The sequence below is a fragment of the Hyperolius riggenbachi genome, chromosome 2, assembly GCF_040937935.1.
Source record: "Hyperolius riggenbachi isolate aHypRig1 chromosome 2, aHypRig1.pri, whole genome shotgun sequence".
Classification (NCBI taxonomy): Eukaryota; Metazoa; Chordata; class Amphibia; order Anura; family Hyperoliidae; genus Hyperolius; species Hyperolius riggenbachi.
Genome location: NC_090647.1, coordinates 221,131,173 through 221,158,542, shown reverse-complemented (window position 1 = coordinate 221,158,542; position 27,370 = coordinate 221,131,173). Strand labels below are relative to the sequence as shown.

The 27,370-nt window shown below is 42.8% G+C and overlaps 1 protein-coding gene across 2 annotated transcripts in view; it reads left to right on the top strand.

Annotated features, from left to right (window-relative positions):
* CRACDL (CRACD like) overlaps positions 1-27,370 on the top strand; it is a 101,278-nt gene that overhangs the window by 31,177 nt on the left and 42,731 nt on the right. For both annotated transcript variants that reach the window (XM_068268186.1, XM_068268187.1), the window contains exon 2: positions 23,028-23,084. In XM_068268186.1, coding sequence (XP_068124287.1) covers positions 23,042-23,084 — 43 coding nt within the window. In that variant the 5' untranslated portion in view covers positions 23,028-23,041. The remainder of the gene's footprint in view (positions 1-23,027; positions 23,085-27,370) is intronic.

Here is a 27,370-nt window from a genome sequence, read left to right as displayed (position 1 = left end):
TAGACTAGAGGCATCAGGACTGGAATGTGATTTTGTATAATATCATAGGTAAAAATGGGGGGGGGGGCAAATGGCCAGTGGAATAGGTGCCAGCCACTGAAGCCACAACAGACAAAGAAAAGTTAGTATCAGGGATAGGCATAGATTTAAGGGATACGGTAGGATGGGGAATGATAGATGTATTATTTAGGATTGACAGGCATACAGGAGGTGCTTCATTGAGCGGGAGGGGAATTTTGTTGGGACGGGGGGTTGAGGTTAGGCATTACGCAGGGGGATAGGTTAGGTATTGGGGAACAACAGGTAAGAAACAGCAAAGTTGGAGTGTAAAATAATATGTAGCCATGTTGGGAAACAGACAGCCGTGCAGCCAAAGCAGAGTGCTGGCAACCAGTCTTTCAGCGCTGAATCGACATGAACACCACCAACATACATGCACACAATTTCATTGAAATGATTCTGAAACTTTAACTCCTTACTATGACTTTGTCCTATGTCCTAATGTAGACCTGAACTCTTGCACAGGACAGAAGGAAAACATAGAGAAATGCACCCTGTGTGTGTTTAGAGAGTTTAGCCTGTTTAATTCTCCATCATTTTGTGTCTAATCACAAGTTGTAATTTGATCTCTCCCCTGTCACATGACTGCCACGGCGGAGATGGCAGATAAGCTCATTTGAAAGCACAGGATGTTAACAATGTGTCTGCTTCCATGAATCAGGAAGGAGAAACCGTGCAGATTTATTGTAGGATTTGCATCCGCTATAACAAAGAAATGTTTTTTTGTTTAAAGGTTATTATGCTGTTGCATATCTTTTAGGCCTCATTCACACCTAAAAACATTTTTGTGCGCTTTTTTTTTTTGCCCTCCCGGCACTCCACTGCGCACTGTTTTTTTGAAAAAGTGCTTTTCTAAGCACTTTGCCAGAATGGTTTTGAGATTCACTCAGGAAGTGAACTCTTTGACACGGAAAACCATAAATACAATGTAATTATTCTAAAAAAAAGTGAACGTAATTGCTGCATAAAGCGGTTTTGTGAGCGTTTAGCGCTCTTCTTATACCTTCCGTTATAGCAACAACACCCCAAAAATGGTAGTCACCGATTTGCTGAACGCACAGTGCACGAACCAAGCTGATATAAACCTTCTCATAGAGATTCATTGCACAAGCGTTTTGTGGGCGATTTTTACAAATCCCCTGCGCTTGAAAAAAGGTCAAACACCCCTAGTGTGATCGAGCCCTCAGAGTGGAAAGGACATTTTGAGTTCAGGTCCACTTTAATCAGTTCACATTGCCTGTCTGTCCTGCTAAGCCTTTGATACTTATAGCCATAGACCCTGAACAAGCATGCAAATCAGAAGATTGACTTTAATTTTACTTGATTTGCAGCATGGTTGTTTCAGGCGTGTGAATCAGACACTACTGATGCATGAAAGATCAGCAGGACACCAGATAACTGGTATTGTTTAAAAGTTAACAAACATGGCAGCCTCCATATCCCTTTTAGGTCAGCTGTCCTTTAATTAAAATCTTGTGCATCCTTTGTAGCCAAAACATCCAAGCTATTACTGCAAAATAAAAGGTTTAGTGTACCTCCTGCAATACGCAGGTGTATATAAAAGATTACTTCCCATGGAGGTAGGACCCATTTATTTTCATTACACATTGCAGGGTTTCCTTTTTTCATTACATTGCTGAATGCTGCATTTAACCTAGTATTTACTTTGTTTCACAGATTTAATTGGACCTAATTTCCCCATTTGTGGAAGAGCTGTAATACGTTAACACTGCAAAATAAATGACTGTGTGTAATCTTCGCTGCCTATTGGAAATTGGGCTGTTCTGACTGCAGTCAGCTGAGATTGTGCCTTGTTAAGCCTCTTTTGCTGAGGTTTGGGAAAACTGGGCCAGGATTAGCAATGAATTGAGGCCCAGCTCATTTTAAATCTTTGAATGTCCATACTTTGGCTGACATCCCAGAGGCTACTGTACATTCCAATTTAATCTTTTGTTGGGCAAGGGAAAGGGTTACATGATCCTAGACAGAAGTGAAATAATAAAAGGGACAGAAGAATAATATTGCGCTGCTGGTGACCTCCATTGCCATATGCAAATATATTTTTAAGACCCACCAATATTTTTCTTATTGTATTGTGTATATGTACTGTGTGCAGCAGTCTTAACCAATCAGCACAAATCACGTGCAGTAGTCCCAGTGGTGAAGGCCAAATTCCTAGGCTATTTGTGGGCTCTGCTGTGGGTTCCACAGCTCCCCCAAGGTTAATATACTTTCAATAAATGCATTTTAACATTTAATACAGAGTTTATGGTATGTGTATAACCAGATCTATTTTTAACATTGAGTCTTAAGCAACCAGAAAGCGCACTTACCCGGCATTAGCCGATCCTCATTGTGTCAGATAATCGAGACGTGTGTGTGTGTGTGTGTGTTTTTAGGGCACGCATACACTAGTCAGACTGTAGTCAGATGTTGCATTCTGTACCATTAGACAATATGCAATATTTCAACAGAAATCTTGCCCAGTTTCAATCTGACCACCTGACCACTGCAGCTGCTACCTTTTGTAATGCATGATGCAGTACAAAACTATGACAAACCTCAGTAATATGCTCCCCCCCCCCCCCCCCGCACTCTTTGCAGGAACCAATGGAATGGAATCGAAAAGAGGTGTATAAAAACTCTATTTAATATTTGTCATGATATGGACCAAATATACCATTGTTTTAATACATTGTCATTAGATTTGATATTTATGTTAAAACTAATGTCTAATCCACTGAAAATAAACACTGTATGGGTACCTTTTTTAAAACTAATTCTATTGTTGCCCCTTATTTCCTGTCTCTAGGAATGCCAGTGTTCCTTTTATAATGATGGAGGTTTAAGAGGCAGAAAATGTGCTCAGTGTGGATACAGACTGTAGTAAAAATCCAAAAGCAGTTCTAACGGCTTCCCAATGTACACAAAACTTTTATTCTATCCTGGCTTTGAGTGTTCACTAAGGTTTTGATATGCATTTGCATATAATTTACATGTATGTGGTTTCTGTTCATCGTAGTGCATTTTAGGTGCAGTTAAGATATAAGAAAACACAAGTAGACACCGCAGTTGAAACTAAGTGGTAATGGGCTGTACCTGATTGTGTCTAGTGGTTTTCACATGAGTTGTATTCAAAAAGTATTCGTACAGCTTTACTGTAGCCCATAATACAAGGCATGGCAGCAAGAAAGCAAATAATTGACATAACCATGTGTGTAGCATAGCATTACTCTGTGCCAGGGCTCTGCTGATGCTTAGCACAACATAGGCAAACGCAGGGGGGATTACAGCTGTCCGGAATCCCCCCTCAGACTAGGGCCGGTGCAGTGTTTGGGGACAGGCATAAGTTGAGACACCAGAATGTCTGCAGGCATCCTGCATCTCAAATCACTGCCCCCTTTCTTTCCCTGCTACAGTTGACTTTGGATGGAGCAGCAATGTGTACAGAGCATGGAGCAGCTCTGAGGAACTTTACAGAGCACAGAGCCAGGTATGAGCACAGCCCTGTGCCCTGTTGGGTGAATGCTTCACTTTCTTTCATTAGCAATGTCGGCTGTCCTCATTATTATCTGTATCCACTGCTCCTGATCGATCCCGTTGTCGGTCGGCCAGTTGGACGGAAAATTGCATTATGTGTGCCGATCATGATGTCCTTCCATACTATTATACTGTATTGTGTGTGACTGAGGGAGAATTTTTAGGAATCCCCCCCCCCCCCTTGAAAATCCTGAGTTTGCCCCTGGCACAAGATGCCACTTCTTGTCATAACAAGTGCTTGCGTGGGCCACTGACATCTGTCTTTGTAGACCTGCACCCATTGACCTTTGCCGAAAATGGATCATTAAAGTGGTTGGTCGAGGATCTTTGTTTTCCCAACCATCCCTTTAGGGTCAGGTTGGAGTAGGGTGTGGGTCATGGTTCAAATCATCCACTGTCCTTTTGTTCTGTATGGAGGTACAAGAGGCACGAAATGTGCCCAGTGTGGATACAGACTAGTAGTGGCTGTGGGAGCCACTCTCATGAGAGGATCAGACTTTCACACATGGGTTTGTTGATTCTGCCGTGGGACATTGTGGGTTGTGGAATGGAGGGCTATGAGATGTCGCAATGTGGTGTGTTTGAAGGGTTACTATCTTGCAAGACTGCCTCTGTTTTATTATCCCCTATGGAAGGGAGACCTAGCCTGCGGTGTAGATTTGAAGTAGACACTGGTATGCAGTGTTCGTCTTGTGTGCTGGCACTACTCCTCCTTAACCCCATCCCTACCCTCCTCCCCAACTTTAACTCCTTTTTGACTCAAAACTCTAATAAGCCCAGTGATCACCACCATCTCACAGTAAACAGAAAGAGAATTGCCAAGTCATAGTTGAGACTTCTATGCAGGTCACGGGACGGAGGGTGAATCAGCAGTTTCATGTCACTAGGGGCTAAGTAACCACTGTCATGGAGCAGTGACCTCTTTCGCACCACAGAAGCATGAATGGACAGGGCTATGTTACAGATTGCTTAGTAATTTCTGCTGTGTCAGGACACTAGATTACTACCTCCTCACATGACACTGCGTGATCACTGCTATTGTACAGGAGACTAAAAGACTGCGGCTTTAGGACACATGTACAGGATAACAAGAAGTTGGCTAGATTAGATTACCAGAATTTAGTGGACTGAATTCAAACTAAGACTCACTGTGATACCACTGTAGAAGTTAACCTATGTGGGCACTGTACTCTGTCACATCTTTCCTTGGTAACATCTGTTTTTTTCCACAATATGCAACTACTAGCTCTGCGTAATCTGATCTGACTCCTAGACAGTGTTTCATGATAATGTACAAGCTTCCTTTAAAAATATCAGTGTCCCCAAGTAGCCCCCTAGGGCATACACTTGTTTGTTATGGAATTATGATGTGACACCCTGACCCCTATGATGATGTAACCCCCTATGACGCCCTGACCCCTATGAGGAGGATGGGACGCCCTGACCCCTATGAGGAGGATGGGACGCCCTGACCCCTATGAGGAAGATGGAACGCCCTGACCCCTATGAGGAGGATGGGACGCCCTGACCCCTATGAGGAGGATGGGACGCCCTGACCCCTATGAGGAGGATGGGACGCCCTGACCCCTATGAGGAGGATGGGACGCCCTGACCCCTATGAGGAGGATGGGACGCCCTGACCCCTATGAGGAGGATGGGACGCCCTGACCCCTATGAGGAGGATGGGACGCCCTGACCCCTATGAGGAGGATGGGACGCCCTGACCCCTATGAGGAGGATGGGACGCCCTGACTTATGAGATAATTGTGTGCTTTACTAATAGTTAATAAAGCATTAGTAACACAGAACAGAGTCTGTTGTTTTAACTTTCATTTTAAAGAGTCTGAAGCATTTTAAAATACATGTTTTTATGCAGCAGGCAGCTTCAGCATTATAATCCAAACTGATTTGCCACATTCCCACAGTAGAATGAGGTCATAATCACCCCGAAATCCCCAGGCAAAATTCTTCTATCCTTACGGGTAGAGGCAGAGCTTTGTGCAGTAGCTCTGCCTCTGCTTCAGTCAATCTACGCCGATCTCCGCCTCTCCCTACCCCTGTCTTCTTTCACTACACAAAGAATTGAATGTGTGCATTAAACACCAAGTGAACACCTGACATATCTGGCTAAGCAAATTTGGCCAAATTGGTTATTCATGAGGCAATGTGAGCCCTGGAATGGGCCGCCTGCGCCTGTCTTCCCCCCCCCCCGGTTGCTGTGTGTGAGCCAGCCCTGAGCTCCAAAGCTCAGTGCGACCCATGCTTCATTCCTTTCCACGCAATGGACGTTAAGGCAAGTGCCTGTTTTTAAATATTGGGAGGTGGGTGCGGATGGCTCTCCCCGGCACTGGCCACGCTTGGGGGGGTCACCTGCGCCACCCAGCCTCCCCCTCAGGGGTGCCGCTGTGGTTCCTCGGCAGTGAGAGTGCCTGAGACCCCGTGGTCCGCCGGGTTGTATGGGGGCATTGGGAAGCCTCCCAGGCGCTCCTGGATAGTGCTATTGTAGCATGAACTAATTCCCGCATGGCGACCGCTTTGCGGCATTGGTTTTTGACCCTGCGTAAGTTGGCATGCGAAAGCAAATGCATATTTGCATGAGCATTGCCTCATGAATAGCCAATTAGGCCAAATTTGCTTAGCCAGATATGTCAGGTGTTCACTTGGTGTTTAATGCACACATTCAATTCCTTGTGTAGTGATCCCTGTCTTCTTTCACTGAGAGGGGCGGAGAGAGGCAGAGATTGACTGGAGGCAGAGCTACTACACAAAGCTTTGCCTCCCCCGGGCAGCAAAATCCACGACTTAGAAAGTCGTGTAATTTTGCCCCGGGACTTCATGGGGATAAAGACCTTGTTCTGCCGCGGGGATACGGCGAATGAGTTTGGATTGTAATGCTGAAGCTGCCTGCTGCATAAAAACAGGTATTTGAAAACGCTTCAGTCTCTCTTTAAGGGCTTAATTTTTAAGATTCAATCTTAAACAGCAGCAATGTCAGTTTGATGGAAAAACCGCTTCATTCAGTTGCAAAACAAACACAAGCAATGACCCTTTGCAATTTTATTTGTATTTACTTTTCAGGAAACCAGCTCATTTGCATAGTTAACTTGCTATACAGGAAAACAGAAGTGGCTTTTAGACCATGGGCTCTATTCACAAATGGCAGGTCGGCAAAATAATTGTCTTCTGTAAAAAACTCGTCTGGTACATACATACATTTACACTTTGTTTTCCAAATACATTAATTTCCCCCATGAGGCAGAAGTTCGGTAATTTACTGAACAAACCTGCCTCAATTCACTAAGCCCTGCTCGCTAAGTGTGACTTTCCAACATGTAGCAGGTCAGCGGACAGGCAGGGGAGCGGTTTGTAGGACTCGGTTTTCCCTACAGTGCAACCCTGTTATCCCTTTAGATGTGCTGCAGCCACCAGGGGGAGCTCTTCTGTATGCTACAATACAAATAAGCATATCTAAAGGGATGCATTTTAAAAATATCCTTCCTCTGCTTTGCTACACTTTAAGTCCCACCCGATTACCCTTTGCTTCAAATTAGCGTGAGAAGCAGGGATGTGTGGCTCTCCCTATTGGCTGCCTGGCTCTCCCCAAAGGCTGTCAAATCTACCGCACAGAGACAGCATGGGGAGAGCAAGTTATCGGCTGCTGGAGAAAACTACCGAACACTTTTGGCCGGTAAACTTAATGCGGAAATCTTTGTGAATTGACATTTCTTAGGGCCCTTTTCCACCAGTGCGTTTGCGCTGGCTGACTCGGAAAGACGCAAACCGCTAGCGATTTTACAATCGCTACGGTTTGCTATTTAACATAGGAATCGCGGTAGGTCATTTCCACTACCGCGATTCGTTTTTTACGGGAACGCGAATGCGCGGCGGAGCGATATTTGCCGCGATTTTGCTATGCAGTGCATAGCAAAATCGCGGCCGCAAACGTCGGGGAATCGCCGGTAATTGCGATTCAGCAATCGCTAGCGTGAACGCTAGCGACTGCTAGTGGAAAAGGGCCCTTACACAAGTCAGTAATTTACCTCACTAGTCTGTAATGTTTGTTTTCTTTGCGGTGATAGGTTTAGTGAATTGGAATGGGGGAAGGTGATTGGTAAAATCAGCTTTTTTCAGCATTGCCGAATGTGGTAATGCTTTGTGAATAGAGCCCCATGTCTTAAAGTGCGTACACACGCACTATAAGGAACGACTGGTCTGTCAGCCCCTCCCGCTGGGCGGGTGTTCCAGCGATAGAGCGTGTGTACAGTCTGTCGGAAGACCGATAACACTGTTTCTGAACGATCCGCCCAGCGGAAGGGGCTGACGGACCCGTCGTTCCTTATAGTAGTGCGTGAGTACGCACCTTAAGTAGGACTAGTACTATTGTACTATTTGTGCCTAAGATTATCTCATCCTGTCACATGTCTGTACAGGTGCACATTAAAGATAATGACTTAATTGACAGAGCAGTAAAGCACACAGCAGTAATGCAGAATGTATGCTGTAGCCTGTCATAGCCACCCAAGACAAATCCTCCTGAAGGTAAAGGCTGAGCATATAAAACTGTGTTCCACTCCAGGTTGTGGCCCTGGGGAAATATACTGGAGAAACTTGCTCTATGATGTCACCAATAGGTGCAGTGCAGCAGGGAGAAAGTGTTACAGTGGGACATCTATCCCATAGTAAGCTGTGCTGTGCCTGTACTCCACTTCTTTCAGCATCCCTCCATGCCATGCTACAGAAAGATATGCTCCATACATGATTCAGTACAACAAAACTACCTGCTCTCATTAGACCGCCAGTGGCCATGCAGCTTAAAACATTACTGCAGGACTTCAACACATTAGAGCTTGAATTTGATTGTTACGTTAAAAAATTTTCTATAAGAAAACGCCATTTATCCCTGCATTCAGGAAATCGCATAATGACAGATGTTTATTCAGTGGGACAGTTTAATTCCTCTTTGGGGAAACTGTATTCTGAGAACTGAGGGCAAGCTTTTGTTTCATGGTATTTGTTTTTTTTTTTTTTTTTTTTTCCTTTATCTTCATTTCTCCTCTAATGTCAAGCTGGCGAGGCATATCAATTACCTTTCCATTGCTTGTGTTACTTGGCAGAATTCTTGCTGTTTGTCTTTGGGCCTGTGCGTCAGGGCAGGAACACAGCACAGCAATCTATTGTTCTGATAATAATCTTCACTCAGGAAATCAACATTTCTAGAGCACTGACCATAGAGGACAGTCGCTGGGCATTGTGCCATATGTCATTCATGAAAATGACTGGTGTTCTCTAACTTACAAATGTCTGCCTGGCTTCTGTTGCTATTTTCCTCTGGGACATGTTTGAATTGCCCATTTTGCTGTCATGAATTAACTAAAACTTTGTACATATCTTAAAATGTGTTGCCCAAAACAATTGAGATGGTCTTTGCGTCCACCCCCCCCCCCCCCCCAAAAAAAAAAAAACACCCTGTTCTTATTAGTTACTGCAGAGTAAGACCTCCTGCTCATCTTCCCCTTAGAAAAGAGAGGACTACTCCACAGGTAGCAAAGTAGCATATCTGTAGAGTAGTCACTTCTAAACGATCAACCAAAATGATCATTAAAAATTTTCTGCAACAGTTATTGAAAATGTATACATCACTAATTCATTTTATTGCTTGTATTGTTTTAATTTGAAACTCAAATTGAACTACAGTGTCTTTGGGTTGGAGTAGATGTATGTACGGTAGCAAGAAACCGAAAACTGGTGTGTTTTTTATAAGGCAGGGCAGCTGTAACCAACACCTCCAATCTTATCTCATGGATTGGACTCAAGCTGACTGACGCCTCACTCCAATTAGCTCTTGGAGATGTCATTAGTCTAGGGGTTCACATACTTTTTCCACCTACACTGTAAATGTTTACATGGTGTGTTCAATAAAAACATGGAAACATTTAATTATTTGTGTGGGATTAGTTCAAGCAGACTTATTGTCTATTGTGATGAAGATCAAATCACATTTCATGACCAATTTGTACAGAAATCTATATAATTCCAAAGGGTTCACATACTTTTTCTTGATATTCTATAGAGCAAGCAATCAAAATCCTTATTTCAGCTGCTGCCTGATTGGTTGCTTAGCTCAAATGCTTCATCTTTGTACCATTTTTTTCTTGTATGTGCATGTTATGGTACTCATCCCATTAGTGTGGGCACTCTCTCTTTTATTTCTAGGAACAAGCTACAGGAAGTCTTATGTATGAAAGCTCTGGGCCCTGTTGCAGTGACAGACTGCAGACCAGACACAAGCAAATGGATAAACTGTTTTAGAATAAATCATTAATGCCATCAGTACTGCACATCTTTAGTACAGCATTCACAAGCTACTAGAATGAAGTGAAGCTACAAGCTTGCTAGTGAAGTTTGCAGCTGTTTTAATGAAATAATTAATTGAACAATAGCATTGTATTTTACTTTGGTCTGTTGCTGATATTTCAAGCAGACGTCACAGTTTAGCAGGCCAAAACTATGCTCACCAGCTGCTTGGAGACTCTTTGCACACTCTTCCGCAACACAATGGGGGCTAGAATTCCCTGGAACTCCCCTTCCTCATCGGCTGTGAAATCGTCGTGCAAACGCTGACCGAACGATCAATTTCCGTCTGAAATGATGGATCCCGACGATTTCCGTCCCGTCCGTGCGGAAGATTTCCCTCGATCGCCGGCGGGTTGGGAGTGCGTCGATAGCGGCAATCGAATGCCCGACGACCGACCGCTGCTTCTTCTCCGCCTGGGCTCCGAGTCCGGCAGGCTTCACTTCTTCCTGTCCCTGCAGGAAGTTTAAACAGTAGAGCGCCCTCTACTGTTTAAACTTTCCCGGATAGGAAGTGAGGCCAGCCAGTCCGGAGCCCAGAGTGGAGAGGAGACAGCGGAGACCGGGGGACTCGCGCCGGCCGGATCAGGTAATGTATGTGGGCGGGCGGCGGCCGCAGCTCCACAGATTGTGATCGGTTTCAGGCTGAAATCGATTCACAATCTGTTTGCAGTAAAGGCAGCCATATGATCCCTCTCTGATCAGATTCGATCAGAGAGGGATCTATCTGTTGGTCGATCTGATGGCAAATCGACCAGTGTATGGCCACCACAACATGAACTCCTATTAGGCCAGTGTAATGTGATCTTCCTTCCCCCCCCCCCCCCCTCCAATGGACCAGATATAATCAAAACAAATGTTGCCAACTGTAAAACCTTGAAATTGTTTATGGTACTACAACCAGTAGACATGAATGATGGATCGAGGTACAATCAACAAGGGAGCACTGAGCTAATATAAATGCTATTTATTAAGGATTCATGTTGCAAAAAGACAAACTGACACGTACGTAAAACATCCCCCTTAAAACCAATCTCAACCAACTGGACTAGCTAATACACGTGTCCCTGTATAAGAGTGCACTTCCTGCATAGCCGGGTTTCATACATGCATGCGATTTTTCTTCGGGCCCAGATTGATCAAATACTGTGACATCCAGTGCCAGATTAGGTTCCTAAAAGCAATCTTCAGCGCTGCCCCGTGTGTATATATAGGCGTGCCTTTTAGGAGACTAATCTGGCACCGATTGTCAAAGTATTTGATCAATGCGGGCCCGAAGAAAAATTGCATGCATTTTTTTATGTATCCTTCTTTCGCTTTCTACTGTTTCTGCTAACACTGGTCAAATTTTAGGTTGTAGGCCCTATAATGTGCTGCCTCTGCCAGTCCAAGCCCCAGGCTGTGTTCATGTGAGATGATCTGTAGACATTCTTTTAGACCTATGGGCTAAATGCAGCCCGCCACACCACTTTAGGTGGCCCTCAAGATTGGCAAAGGTGCATGATTCCCCTACTCCTCCAGTCCATGGGCATTCACGATCTCGCCCTGACCTGGCTTTCATCCTACCTCTCCAACCGCTCCTTCACAACCGCCTTCAATGAGTGTTCGTCCACCCCCAACCACCTCTCGGTGGGAGTCCCCCAAGGCTCGGTCCTTGGCCCCCTACTGTTCACCCTATACACATCCTCCATTGGCAAGGTTATCTCCTCCATGGGTTTTAACTATCATCTGTATGCAGATGACACCCAGACCTACCTCCACACCCCTGACATATCCACCATTCCTCCTGCCTATCAGCCATCTCCTCCTGGATGTCCGCTAGGTTCCTGAAACTAATTCTAAACAAAACAGAATTTATGATCTTCCCACCCCCGCCATCCATGAACCTCCCAGATGTGCATGTCACTGTTAACCACACTACCATTCGCCCTACCTCTCAAGCCCGCTGTCTGGGTGTCACCCTGGACTTCGCCATCTCCTTCACTCCCCACATCCAAAACCTCACAAAGTCCTGCAACTTCCACCTTCGTAATATCTGTAAGATTCGCCCTTTCCTGACCTCTGCCTCCACCAAACTCCTCATCCATGCCCTCATAATTTCCCACCTTGACTACTGAAATGCCCTTCTGTCTGGTCTCCCTATGACCCAAATACCCCAGTCCATCATGAATACGGCAGCCAAAATGATCTACTGCTCCTATCGCTCCACCACGGCGGATCCCCTCCTTTAAACCCTCCACTGGCTTCCTATCCAGTCCAGAATCAGATTCAAGATATTGTGTCTGACCTACAAATCTCTCCACAAAACCTGTCCAACCTACATTTCCGATCTTACTCAGAGGTACACACCTAGCCGCTCACTCCGCTCTTCCAATGAACTTCGCCTGACCGCCCCCCGCATCACCCAGTCCCATGCACGCCTCCAGGACTTCTCAAGAGCTGCTCCAACACTATGGAACTCCCTACCTCCACCCATTAGGGCAGCCCCCTCCTTCAACATCTTCAAGAAGGCCCTCAAAACTCACCTTTTCACTCTGGCCTACTACCCCTCATAAGTGCTCTAAACCCACAGCTGAACTCTGGTCCCCTACCTTTCGTGTCCTTACCTCTCCCTCTAGATTGTAAGCCTTTGGGCAGGGTCCTCCTCCTTTTGTGTCCTACCTGATCATGCACCTCCATTACTGTGAACCCATGCTATGCATCTGAGTGAACCCTAACTTGCCTAATCTCTATGCTCCCATCCAGTGACTGACTAAGCATTACCTTGTACTCCTACTGTGCTGCATGATCTGGTCTTTCTTGTATTCCTGTATTGTCATTTTGCTGTATGTCACCCCTAAATATTGTCTGTAACCTAAACTAATGTCCAGCGCTGCGTAATATGTTGACGCTTTATAAATACAGTAAATAATAATAAATAAAATACATAAATGATTGTGAGCAGTAAAAGGAAGGCGGAAACTGAGAACACCAACTTGTGCTGTATACTTGTGTTTGTACCGGTGGCATCTGATGTTTCTTTGGAGACTGCTGGCCATAGCAGATACGTGCATATAATTTTTTGGCTTGTGTACATGCATGCTTGAACCCTCCTTAATCTACTGTTTATTACAGGGGTCAGGAACCTTTTTGTCTGAGAGAGCCATAAAAGCCACATATTTTAAAATGTAATTCCTTGGGAGCCATACAATGTTTTTTAAACTGGGACAGTAGGGCTCACATCCCTGTTGCCATGGTGATGTTTATACAGTTGATCCTCCGGGCAGCGGAAGTGTCAGACACGTCTTCAGCTTCTCTTGGGTTTCAGCAACATCAGCAATTTACCCGAGAGCCAGACAGGAGAAATACAGACTAACAGCTTGTACAATTAGCTAGCTGACTTGGGGGTTGATTCAGTTTGTAGGATGAGATCCCCGCACTTTGGCCCAATAGGCTTCCTGTCAAGTGACAGACAGCCTATTGGACCAATCAAAGTGCGGTGATCTCGTCCTACAAAGTCACTGGACCTGACAGGATCCAGGGTGCCACAATTGGAGCAGCTGTTAGTTTTTGGGGGGAGTGCGAGTAAATTAGTAGTGCATGCTACAGCAGTAGCGTGCACTACTTTGAAAATTTTACTCACGCTGTCACACTAAGCTGTGCTGCTTGAGCAATGTAGCTGAGTGAATCAACTCCTGTGAGCCAGATGCAGCCATCAAAAGAGCCACATCTGGCTCCCGAGCCAAAGGCTCCCTACCCCTGGTTTATCATATAGGTCTATAGTTTGAAGCAGGTCATTTGGGCATGATTTGTGGCCCAGAGAAATGTTTTGTGGCCCAGAGAAAAGGCAGCCGCCATAGGAGCTCATGCTAAAGCTCTGAATTACTGGCTACATCTGGCAGTTTGGGCACTGGAGCCTGAGAAGATAGCAATAGGGACGTTCAGCTACATTGTAAGTAGCAGAAGATCATAACGGTGGTGGGGTTCTGCTACATCATACTGTAGTTGATAAAACAGCAGCAGTGACAGCGGTGGAGTTTGGCTACTTGTGTAGCTGAACTCCATAGCACCGGGATAGCGGCAGTGTTGAGAGTTTGGTGTAGGTAAGGGATACATTCGTGTTAGATGTAGGTAGGGGGTTAGAGTTAGGCATACATGGGGGAGGTTAGTGTTAGGCATAGGTAGGGGGAAGGTATTGGGCATAGATGCAGATAAAGGTTAATGTCAGAAGAGACTGAGAGGCTAGTAAAGGTAGCCATACATGTAGCGATTTTGATTCAATCAACAAAGCGATTAACTTTATTGGGGAATCGACGTCAGTATAGTTGATCGAAAGTCGTTTGACTACTGACCCACACACTACAAGCAATTCCTAGGCAATTCACCTTCACTAATCGATCTAACCAATGTTGTCTCCATGCTCTGAATGCTAAAATCAATCGAATGACGTGAACAGTAGCAGATTCCTGTGCAATCGACCGATATCTTGCATCCTGCTCGATCGACTAAGCTGGTCGATTCGACATGATATCAGCCACTGTTCATCGATTAGGAATTCTGGAACACTAGATTCTCCCTCAATTCCTTCTCGATTTCATAAAATGATCAAATGGAATGGTGGATCGTACTGCAAAATCGCTAGATGTATGGCCACCTTAACACTACCAATATTCTACTATCGATAACCAATGTAAGTGGATTATCCATAAAATCATTGATGTTCTACTTCTGCTAATATCTCAAGCTCATTTTTCCTTTGGATGCTTTAAAATGTACGTGTTTCAATCAATTCAGATTCTAGGTAGTACCATGGTGATCACCACACTGGATAGCATAACATCAGAGGAATCTGGTACACCCATGGGTATGTTATGCAGAATGGCAATGGTAAATATAAAAAAATGCAATTGTGCATAACCTTGATTATAAAACAATGAAATTAAAAGTATATGGACAATGGTATCAAGCATAACCATAAAGATACATAAACACAGCTTGGAATCGTGTAGATATGTGAGCAGGGCTGTGGAGTCGGTACAAAAATCCTCCGACTCCTCAGTTTAGGATTCCTCCGACTCCTCTAATTTGCATATTACAATCTTGTTTATTGAAAGTATGTAACATGAAAGTCGTCTCTTAGCTGCCACCGCTTAGGAATTTTAAAAGACAACTGAAGTGAGAAGGATATGGAGACTGCCATATTTATTCCCTTTAGTCATAGACCAAAACTAGTCCTTGGTAAGAGTACTTGTAAAAGGTACAGACCGGAACAAAGAACATCTATCAGGCCCTATGCAATGTAACTGTGGGTACATGTAAGAGTGATGTGCAGGTACTCTGCAGGGGAATAAGGAGATTCTTCCTCTATTACACATTCTTCATGCCAGGTTTATGGGTGATAGACAACATCTCTGTGTTCAATGTGCACAACATTCTCGGTGGATTCTCTGCAGCTCTGTGGGGAGTGCATATGTAGAGTATAGTACTACTGTGTAACAAAGTAAATCTGAGACAGATGAAATTAGTTTTATACATACCTGGGGCTTCCTCCAGCCCCCTTCAGGCTAATCAGTCCCTCGCTGTCCTCCTCCGCCACCTGGATCTTCTGCTATGAGTCCAGGTACTTGAGCCAGTCTGGCGTAGTGCGCATGCACACACTCCGCCGGGAGCGTACTACACCTGCGAAGCACTATTGCGCAGGTGCAGAACGCTCCTGGCTGTGGAAGCGGCATGCGGCCGGACTGCGCTGACTGGCTGAATTACCAGGACTCATAGCAGAAGATCCAGGTGGTGGAGGAAGACAGCGAGGGACTGATTAGCCTGAAGGGGGCTGGAAGAAGCCCCAGGTATGTATAAAACTTTACTTTTCATCCGTCTCAGGTACCATTTAATTTGTAGTCACCAAACCAAATTCTAACAACATATCAAATTATTTGATTTCATGAGCAAAGAGAGTGCTTACATTTGCATAAATCAGAATCAACGCAGAATTATTTCCATCTCATTGACCATCTCTATTAGTGACACGGCTACACATCAGGCTTTATACTTGCAGCATAGATGTTATAATATATATAAGAGATTCCTGTGTACACATCATATATACAGTCACAATCAGATGTGTATATCTGACTTAAAAAATACGGGGACTGCTTTATTGAAGCAGCACAAGTAACTAATTTTGATTGGTTTATTTTATTTTTGTGAAATAAGCACAGCTATTACTGTATGTATACATTATTTATGATGACTATCATCTGAGAGAACATTTTATCATATTTTCTATTTGAATTAGTTTAAATTCATTAGGAGTTTGAGTCGGTGCATTTTTTTCCCGACTCTGACTCCAGGCACCCAAAATTGCTCCGACACAGCCCTGTATGTGAGCAGCAAGTATAGTCCTTCAAATGCCTACAAGCAACTTTGGATCATGTAAATAACTACTAGATAATGTACAAAGTTTAACAAACACATGATATTGTAAACATTGCAGATACCAATTATGCAAATTATTTATAAATGAGATCTGGTGCATGAGCAAAACTAGCATATATAAATACCTTCTGAACCCTGCAAATGCATAACAAACGTTGCAGACATAAAGCATGCAAATAATATCATGAGAAGGGTTTAGTGTATGGGCAACTGAGTATTCGGAACTTTCCGAGTGATTAAAAAATGGAAAGGCATGCAAAAATCGTGCAAGTCCCTGCCAACTAGATCATGGGATGTGAGAAAGCTAACCATGAAGAAGGCCAGTGGATTCAGGAGTATGGCAGTGTTATATACATTTGCTTTTAAATGTATGCCTATAGTTTGCTCTCACTCGTGGCATGGGATTAAAAGCATGGCTTCATTGCCCTCCCTGTCCATACTGCAAGCATTCTTTTTCAGCAAGATGGCTGTTAGCAGTTTGGAGCTGCCTGCCACCCTTTATCATTAGTATCCTAGTCCCTAGTATCCTACAATACAAATGTACCTTCCAGTTTGCTGTAAGCACATTTGTGGAATAAAGTATACAGCACAGGTTGTACATTTCATTTCTTCCTGTCTTTTACTGCAGATGACTGCCTTTCCATCCAGAGGAACACCCCAGTGCAGTGTTCACATTCAGGTACTGCACCTGATGTTTTTAGGGTGCTCATCAAAGCCTCTTAAAGTAAACCTGAACTCTTGCACAGGACAGAAGGAAAACGGAGAGAAATGTGCCCTGTAGGTATTTAGAGAGTTTAGCCTGTATAATTCCCCCTCATCTGTGAAGAATCACCAGTGTAATGTGATCTCTTCAGCTGTGTCAGCTCAGGAATCTCCTCTGCCACAGCAGAGCTGCAAGTTTGTAAACACAGGATGTTAACCCTATGTCTGCTTCCATGCAGATGTATTGCAGGATTTGTATCCGCTGTAACAGAAATATTTTGATTTAAAGCTTCATATGCTGTTGTGTTTCTTTTAGAGCAAAGAGGAAGTTCTTTGTGCAGGTCTGCTTTAATAAACAATCTGTCCCGCAACGAAGACTGTGTTGTAGATTTTGGCTCCTTATATCATGGACTTTGACACCCCATCTATTGAAAAAAATAGGCATGTGTGTCTCCCTGTGCATCAACAGGCAATGCAGTGGCACACTTCCACTAGCTCCGGCCATAACTGAGACAGATGACTGCACTTGTGCACGCCGATTAGGCATCAGAATCCCTGTAGCCGTACTATGTGGGCCTAATTAGAAGACCCCCCTCGGGCCATTTAGGAGACCAGGTATATATGTATATATTCTACTGGTTTTAGTACTCTCAGTAACCAAACATTCTGCAGAGGTCGCCTGCCAGTACTAAAGATGTTGCAGGGGTGAGGAAAGATTATACAATGGGCAAATACTAACTAAATTATTTATAAATCAATCCTATATAATAAAACCCCTCTGTCCCTGTGTCATCTTCCTGTCCCTGTGTACGTGTGTTTTAGATACTGCACATGTGTAGCCGTTGGGACAGGAGGAGGACAGGGCTAGGGGCGCATGCGTGTGCACAAGTGGGTATGCGGGTGGCAACGCGCATGTGTGCTTACATGCTGCAGTCATATGGGTCTGAGCAGTGCTTTTCATCGCTGCTAGATTTGGGCGCAGCCGGCGCCACCATAGACTATAATGGGAATCACATCTACAGCGGCGCTCGGTGAGTAACATCGGCGCTGTCAGGAGACGGAGCCGAAGTTGTTTAAAAAAACACAATAATTCGGCTTTCAACAATCGCTGGAAGCCGAATTATATCATTCCCCCACTATCCATGGCGGCCTGGAGGGGGAATAGTAATTAACGTGGCCCCAACTTGTGCAGCAGCAGGATCAGCCATATACAGGCTGTATCCTGCGCCCAAGTCTACCGACGCCGGTTTCAAATGGACTGGAATCTAATATACAGAGTAGATAGCATGCTTATGTACCATGTCAATGCATTACACAGCGCACTCCCTTAGCTATATTACTGCTGAGTATGATGTTGACTGTGTTTCTCTATGGGAACACACAGTCCAAGTGTTCTGCAAGCCTGGAAGATAGCAGCAGTGTGAAGGTCACTATAATCTCAGTGGATGTAATCCAGGTGTTACTTGGCAATAGTTATTCCCGATTTATAAATAACCAGAGATCTCTGTGTAGGGAAAGTAGAGTAGATTAGAGCACACACGCCATAACGCACTAACAGCTGTGACACAGGTGGCATCGCTGATGCAAAGCAGGGAGTGACTGTCACATCATAAATTGTCACAACAACCTCTCATAAGTGATTTCTTAGGGAATTGAATCAATGTCAGCAAGACAAAGGCTTTACATATAGTACTCTCATTATTATTAATTTGTAGAGCGCCATCATATTCTGTGGTGCTTTTCATATAAAGACATACACAAAATAAATGCATACAGTTTACATCAGCAAATATGAGGAACACAGTTGTCCACAACACGTACATATAGATGAAGTGGCAAGGTATGTACTAGGAGACAAGGCCTTGTCTATATGAGCTTATGAAAGGAGGGCCATATAGATTGTGTAGTGGACGACTTGAGGAGTGGAGAAGATTGTGAAAAACCATGTACAGTATCTTACAAAAGTGTGTTCACCTCTCACATTTTTTGTACATATTTTATTATATTTTTGTATGGGACAATACTGAAGATATGATACTTTGATACAATGTAAAGTGGTCAATGAACAGCTTGTATGAGTGTAAATTTGTTGTCCCATCAGAATAACTTCAACACAAAGCCATTTATGTCTAAACCACTGGCAACAAAAGTAAGTACACCTCTAAGTAAAGAATGTCAACATTCTGCCCAAAGTGTGAATATTTTGGAATCCATCACAAAGCTGGTGGATGTTAGAGACCTTGTGCTCCTCCATCTTCTATTTGAGGATGCCTCACAGATTCTCAATAGTGTGGAGACCTGCTAGTCCAATCCAGCACCTTTGTCCTCAGCTTCTTTAGCAAGGCAGTGGTTGAGTTGGAGATGTTTGGCTTGTGCTCCTCCATCTTCTGTTTGAGGATGCCTCACAGATTCCCAATAGTGTTTAGGTCTGGTGACATGCTTGTCCAGTCCAGCAAATTTGTCCTCAGCTTCTTTAGCAAGGCAGTGGTTGAGTTGGAGATGTTTGACTTGTGCTCCTCAATCTTCTGAAAATGCCTCACAGATTCTCAATCGTGTTTAGGTCTGGAGACATGCTTGTCCAGTCCTGCACCTTCGCTCTTTGTTTCTTTAGCAAGGCAGTGGTTGTGTTGGAGATGTGCTTGAAGTCATTATCATGTTGGAATACTGCCCTGCAGCCTACTTTCTGAAGGGAAGAGATCGTGCTTTGCTTAAGTAGGTCACAGATGGCATTTGTGGTTCCTTCAATGAACTGTAGCTCCCCAGTGCCAGCAACACTCATGCAGCCCCAAACCATGATGACCCTACCACCATGTTCGACTGCATGCAAGACGCTTCTTGTATCTAAATGTCACATTTTCTGTGTTGTCCCATTAAAGGATATATTTACAAAAATGTAAGAGGTGTACTCACTTTAGTGAATTACTGTATACAGGAGTAAAAATACGGAATGTGGAAAAATACAAAGCAATTAAGAATGTGCACAGTATGCTATGCTGTTTGCAACTGCAGAAAGAGACAAGCGTTCAGAACTCTGACTTGCGATCCATTGCAGGTCATTCACTAGTGCCCAGTACGGCAGTGCATGTTTTGCTATGCATGGCAAAACGCACATGATTCAAATCAGTGTACTCCCTGCCTAACAGTAGTCAGGTATCCATATACTACTTACCATATTTCTATAATAAAAGTTGTACTATAAATGTGACGTTACTTCTTAACGTGTATCGGCTAAAGAGTGCAGTCGTGCAATGTATCCAGGTGCTGGGTCTTGTGACACAACCCTTCACACAGACCATGCTGGGACAGGTACCTTTGTCTCTTCATTAATGCAGCATTATTGTACACTTCTACCATTGGTTGCTGCAGACAGACAGCTAGTCACATATTATGTTTATCCATATTTCATTTAAAGGAATACTATCAAACGTAATCAATTTCTGTCAGTAGCATAAATCAAAATTGCAACAACAGTCTGTACGAACACAGCATATCTTTTTGCTGTACAGTGTATCTTTTTTTTTTTTTTTTTTAAATTTGCCTTATAGACGGCATCCCCTGACAAACTGACGGTGACTGCTAATGGGGCAGCTCATTATGTGAGAGGGGATTCCTTTTTACAGTGCGGCAGTGGATTATACTATTTTTATGTTTCCCCATATAAGAGAGCATTATTCAGCGTGCGACCCACCGAAGTAGGGTGCTATGAGGAGAGACAACCGCTCTCGCTCCTACTCCGCCCAGCCAATCCGCCCCAGAAGGAGACTTCTGTGTGTCGGGCTGCCGCTGCATCAATAGTTGTTTGTCAGTGCTACGCAACGGCAAACATCTAAGCTGGAGGAGGGCACGTCATAATCCTTCCCTTCGGCTCCTGCTTCTGATGCGTTCAGGAGCAGTGACGCACCCTCTTCCAGCTTATATGTTTGCCGTTGCGTAGCAATGACAAACAACTAATGATTCAACTGCAGCCCCGACACGCGGAAGTCTCCTTCTGGGGCGGATTGGCTGGGTAGAGTAGGAGCGAGAGCGGTTGTCTCTCGCTCCTCATAGCAGCCTACTTCGGCAGGTCACACGCTGAATAATGCTCTCTTATATGGGGAAACATGAAAATAGTATAATCCACTGCCACACTGTAAAAAGGAATCCCCTCTCACATAATGAGCTGCCCCATTAGCCGTCGCCGTCAGTTTGTCAGGGGATGCCATCTATAAGGTAAATTAAAAAAAAAAAAAAGAAACACTGCATAGCAAAAAGATATGCTGTGTTCGTGTTGTTGCAATTTTGATTTATGCTACTGACAGAAATTTAAGTTTGATAGTATTCCTTTAAGTGCATGAGGGGCTTTTTTGTCATAGATCCCTCCTGCCTCTTGGCCAGGTCTGCTGTAATTTGATACCCAGTGACTCCTGTCCAGCTTTTCTGTCAGTTATCCTCACTGCCTCCTGCCCAGTTCTGCAGTCACTGATCCCTCTGCCTCTCTCCTTTTCAGCCCTTCTGTTACTTATAGCCATTGCCACATACTGCTCTGAAATGACTTATAACAGCTGCTTATCATCTCATTTCTCTAAGCCACAACTGATCCCTACTGCCTCCTTTCTTAACATATTTTATGTTAATGATTCCTGTTATCATTCATCCTGTTTTGTTTTTCATGCATCCTGCTCTACTGTTGCTTATACCCATTGCTTTCCAAACACGCACACACACTTTATTCACTAAATCAACACTGTGGAACTAGTGCGTGACGCCTAAATCAGAAAGTGTCAGCCTAAATTGCCTATAGCAGTGAACTGTAAATCTGAATATAGATGAACACTGACATATATTTAAACCAGTGCAGTGTCTTATAGACCTGTTTTATATATGATTAAAAGCAGTTCCTACTATTTTTCCATCACTTTTAAAATACGTGTTTGTTTAAAGCAAACCTGAACTGAAAATTAAAAGTCAAATTAAACATATGCATGTCATACTTACCGCCCATGTAGTCTACTCATCAATCTCGTTTTCCTTTTCTGCATCCTGTGGTCAATGGGATGCTCCGTCCTCCATTTTGAAAATTGCCATTACCCCATAACGCCCACTTTAGCCATCGGAAAACATGCACATTACCTTGCTCATCAGTTGTCCTTTTGGCTATAACTGACAGCAGCTGATATATTTCAGTTCTGAGAAAATCTTGTCAAAATTGGAAGGAATCGTTTTAAGAAGAAAATGGTGAGTTTCTGAGAGGAACTGGTGGTGAGGTAAATATGTAATATTAGTTTGCAGGTACATTGTTTGTTTTATATAATTAATACTTTAATTTTACTCAGTCCATGTTCACTTTAATTTATGGTTGAAGCAGTGATTATGTGGCCAATGTAAGCACTCTCTTCTATCTCTGTGAAGGAATCATTTGCATGACACAAGGCTGCATTGGTGTAGTTGGGCTTTAGTGGAGGAGTTTCTGGTTCCTCTTAAATGTGGGTGGTTCTCCATAATCTGACTGGCAATGTAATTTTTTTCCCCAAATTGTTTTGACCAAGACACCAAATACCAGTTAGTAAATATGCCCAAGCCCAATGTTATAAACAGTAATACTGAACATGGCCGAAAAGAAGTGGAGAATTCCTTGGTGAATAATGGCAGTGAATAGCCTAAAGAAACAGGACAAATGTATGGTGAGTCTACAACAGCTGGGGGTGAATAATGGGCAAAATGTAACCTCCGTCCAAATAGGAATGTATGTATGGGAGCTAATTTATCAATACAGGCACACTGAAAGATGGAGCAAAAATGGACTCGTTTCCTAGAGAGCCCATCAGGTTTCAGTTGCCATGTATAACGATTCTGATAGGTCGTCCTGGAAAAACTGCTTCACTTGTGGTAAATGTGCCCCTATAAATAACTGTATATGTACTTCATATACTTATTGGCTCCCATAAAACAGACTGTATTAATATTGTGTTTTTTGTTTTTAGCTGGAAAATAAATTATGGATTCAAGAGATGGTGATAACTTTATAGAAGATCATTCAGGTAAGGCAAATAAGTGAAAATGTAATTTCTCCTTGTAACTGAGCAGATTTTTGTTGTGTACTGTATTGTGCCTTTAATTCCTGTACAAACACTAGGTGGCAGTATAAAACTATAATTTTTGTTTAATGTGAGGGGCGTTAGTAGCAAACATTTAGAATTATTAAGGATACTCTCCAGCTACAACTTGTCCTGTGGTATTTGCATATATTAAGATGGTTAGAAACTAAAAATCAGATAACTGGATACCAGAAGTTTATAGAGGCATAATGTGTATAAAGTGACTATACAGGTCTAGTAAGTTATAAAAACACAGTATTGACGTAGTACAAACTCCACACATTTATTACTCTTACATTAAAAAGTTTCCCATGTTAATGTGTGTCTTACCTTATTTCACTAATAATAATTTAATGCCTGAGGATGCCTTTCTGCTTAACCCTTCCCAACTGCCTTACGCCGATCAGCGGTGGGAGAGTGGCCTCACAGGACCCCCTAACGCCGATACGCGTCAAAGACCTGAAGGCGGGTTAGCAGGGAATGTTCCCTGCTAGTAAACAAAGCAGGGCTCTGTCATCAGTCTGCCAGTCACAATCTGAGCTGGCAGGCTGAAATAAAGAAAAGCTACTAACCATTTGTACAGCGCTATGATCTAGCGCAGCGCTGTACAGGGGACAACCTTGCCACTTAATTGTCCCCCCTGATGCCCATGTATGGGTAGTGTATGTTTCAAGGTCTAGGGCTAATTTTTTTTTTTTTTTTTTTTGGGGGGGGGGGGGGGGGGGATAATAGAAATAAGGATTTTTTTTTTTTTACAAAAAAAGATAATCTTTTATTAATAAAAATAATAATAATATGGCAGCAGCAGTCAGAGACCCCCAAAAGAAAGATCCATTAGTGGGAAGAAAGGGGGGGCAAACATTCATTTAGGAGGTAAGTTGTATGTCTGAGCTATAAACTGTTAAAGCTGTGAAGTGCTGAATTGTAAAAAAAAAAATGGCCTGGGCACTAGGGGGTTATAAACCTGTGGTCCTCAAGAGGTTATTAAAGGACCACTATGCGAGCTCTCAAGCTGTTTAATATTTTTTCTCTGCCTTTAAAAAAAATGGTACCACTAACTGTAAAACATGAGATATATATATATATATATATATATATATATATATATATATATATATATATATATATATATATATATATATATATATATATATATATATATATATATATATATATATATAATCCATCCTGTTGGATTGGTTCAGACAATAATTGGCATTATTCGATTGTAACAAATGATAACAAATGAGCGCTCCGTTCAAACAACTCCTCTGTGGCAAGTTATGCACTTCTGGATCCGCAGTTTAGTGCTTCTGCTAACAGTCCAAGTGGTAGACCGTCGTTGTGCCATTGTTGAATTCACACATGCACTGCTGTTTGTTGCAAGCCATCGGGGATCGCTCGCTTTACAACAGTGTTTGAGCTTGTATGGAGCTTTACATGCCTGCATCCTTGTCTGTGTTTCTCAGATGACTTGTAGATCAGGTGTGATCATTGCTGTCTTATCTCTCCTATTTCTGTGAATGCTGTTGCTGCAACCTAGGTAAGCACAGAAAAAGGATGACATTTTCTAAGAACACATACTGTAAATGTGATTACCCGCACACAATAACTGTTGCCTTAATCCTCTTGTATTAATTGTTAGGATGAAAGTTCAGAGCACCAGCGCTATAGAGAGGTGCTGCTCTGTCATAGCTGAGCAGTGTGTACTGTTCAGTAGAGAGAGTAGGAGGGGCAGTGCACATGCAAACAGCTTCCAGCAGTCGAGGTTAGTAAAAGAACTACTTGCATGCTGGATCACTAAATGACATCAAGGGGGTAGATACAGCATATACACATACGAGACTACAGTCTGGGCTGAAGATTAGCCAAAGAGACAGTCCACTTTGGGCATGATTCACAAAGCTTTTTCACCTGTTTTCCTCTGTTTTCACCTTATCTGTTACATTTGTAAGCTCCCATAGAGCAAAAATATAATACAATTAAGATAATAAAAGTAATATTGAAATTAAGTTAATCAGGGACAACTTACTTAGTGATTAGTTTGCTTGTAAATGTACTGAAAGGTTATTTTTATCAATTAGGTGATGAATAAGTCATTTATGAGAAGTTTTGTAAATAGAGCCCAATGGCCGTCTTGGCCGAAGTGCTTATGCAAGGCTTAAATGTGAGTAAAGCTGTCACACAGAAATGGCCATCAGTGGGGTGACAGGCACAGGAAAGCAGGCAGTGCAGGGATGCTGGAGGCGGTGAACAGTGATCACAATATACAGGCTGCTTCTGAAAAACAAAATGTTTCTAAAATATGGGAAGACAGGTAAAACTCTAAAAATCAGTGTTGGGTTATAGTCCTATAACTAAATCGAGGTGGGACTGTGCTTGTGAATTTATTAGTCCACCTGATGTTTAATGAATGCAGTGTACTTAGACTACAGTTCATCTTATGCACAATTATCATAGTCCCTTATCATGATCCCCATCTACTCTAAACCGCAGATCATAATTTGAGAATATGTATTTAAACCAGTTTATACAGTGTTCATGCTATAATTTGTCCCATATTATTATGAAACCACAGCTTACACAACTCCTGCTAATGGTGCCCATACAGGATACAATAAAACTGTTTAATTTTCACATTTATTCGATCTAAACGATCGAATCGAATAAAAGTCGAAAATCTTCCCCCCCCCCCCCCCCCCCCCCTTGGTCAAGAAATTTGAACAATTATCCAGGTTTTTTTTTTTTTTAAATCTGATCGGACATGCTGGAGAAATTTTGATGTGTGTTGTAATTGTATCGTATGTTAAATTGTATGACGAGATCTTTTAGATCCTAATTGTAAGAATTGTTTCAAAGACTGTAATCTTTATTTGCATTGTCTTCATAACAAGATTAAAGATTAAATATTGAACTATGTGTATTATTATTATTATTATTATCAGTATTATTTTATTATAGTTATATATTTTTTTTTAGTAAAGTAAGTTTGTCTTCATCAAGGAAAGTCCACAGTTACAATGCAAATGTAATTTTGGCCTTTTTCCTGTTGGTTAATAGAGCCATTTGTAATCATTCTGTGGTAAAAATTTGAGCTTTGAGCTGCAACTGCCATCTGTGTTAACTGAGGTAAAATACAGCTCGAGCTGAAAAAAATATCACTTCCGATCGAATAAAGCATAAAATCGAATACTTTATTTTTTATCTTGATCTTTTTTCTCAATTTGAGGTTTCGGCATATTCAATCATTTTCCCTGGATTTTTAGCCTAATCGAACCATCGTATATGGTACCTCGAAAACAACTATGCAATTTTTTTTTCAATCTAACAGAATAATCAAACAAATGAATCTAATTGAAAATAAATGAAAACATTGTTCCATGTCTGGGCACCATAATGCTGGGGATACACGGTGTGTTTCTTCTTATCAATCGAGCCGCTGATGGCTCGATTGATGATTTCCGACAGGTCCGATCACTGTGTGGATCGATTCCCTGCTCGATACCCGCGGACGGACAATAGCGGAAATCGAGCAGAAGATAAGGAAGCGCCCGCGGGGACGAGCGGGGATCGATCGAGCTGCTGGATCTAACCGTGTATTCCCAGCATTAGACTTATCCGAGATAGTACAAAAGATTCAAAGACGAGCTTGTGTATGCCTGAATTATTTTACCCGGCAAAGGATTCGTGAATCTGTACTGCTGGTGTAGTGATCTAGATCGCCCCTACCGGTGGTGCAACTGGAATCTGATTTGTTGTCGTGCAGATGTTTGGTTCAATAGCAACACGCATCACATTGTACACACCTATGTCCACTGAGAATATATAACTGCAAAACACACCTATGGCTCATAGTTCAGAGTGCAACATTAAGCCATCTGTCTTTATATGGTCATGGAATTCCTCTGTGACCTCGAATTCGCCTATAATCTAAAGTACAGTACTAATCTACAGTAAAGCACTGTGTAATTTAGACACAAAGAACATGACCTCTGTAATTACAAGTGTTGCGTCTATTAAGAATAATAGAAATGTCTGTACTCTCTGTAAAATACCTTTATCAATCTCATATTGGCAAAAAAAAGAGCCACGTCACCCGCAACAACTTGCTAATGTGATATTTATGGTGATATTGTTATATTGCCCTATTGGAGTGTTGTTACTCAGTTCTGGACCAGTTCTGCTGCTGCTTTTTATATAGCAATACATACGAATTATCATCAAAAAGT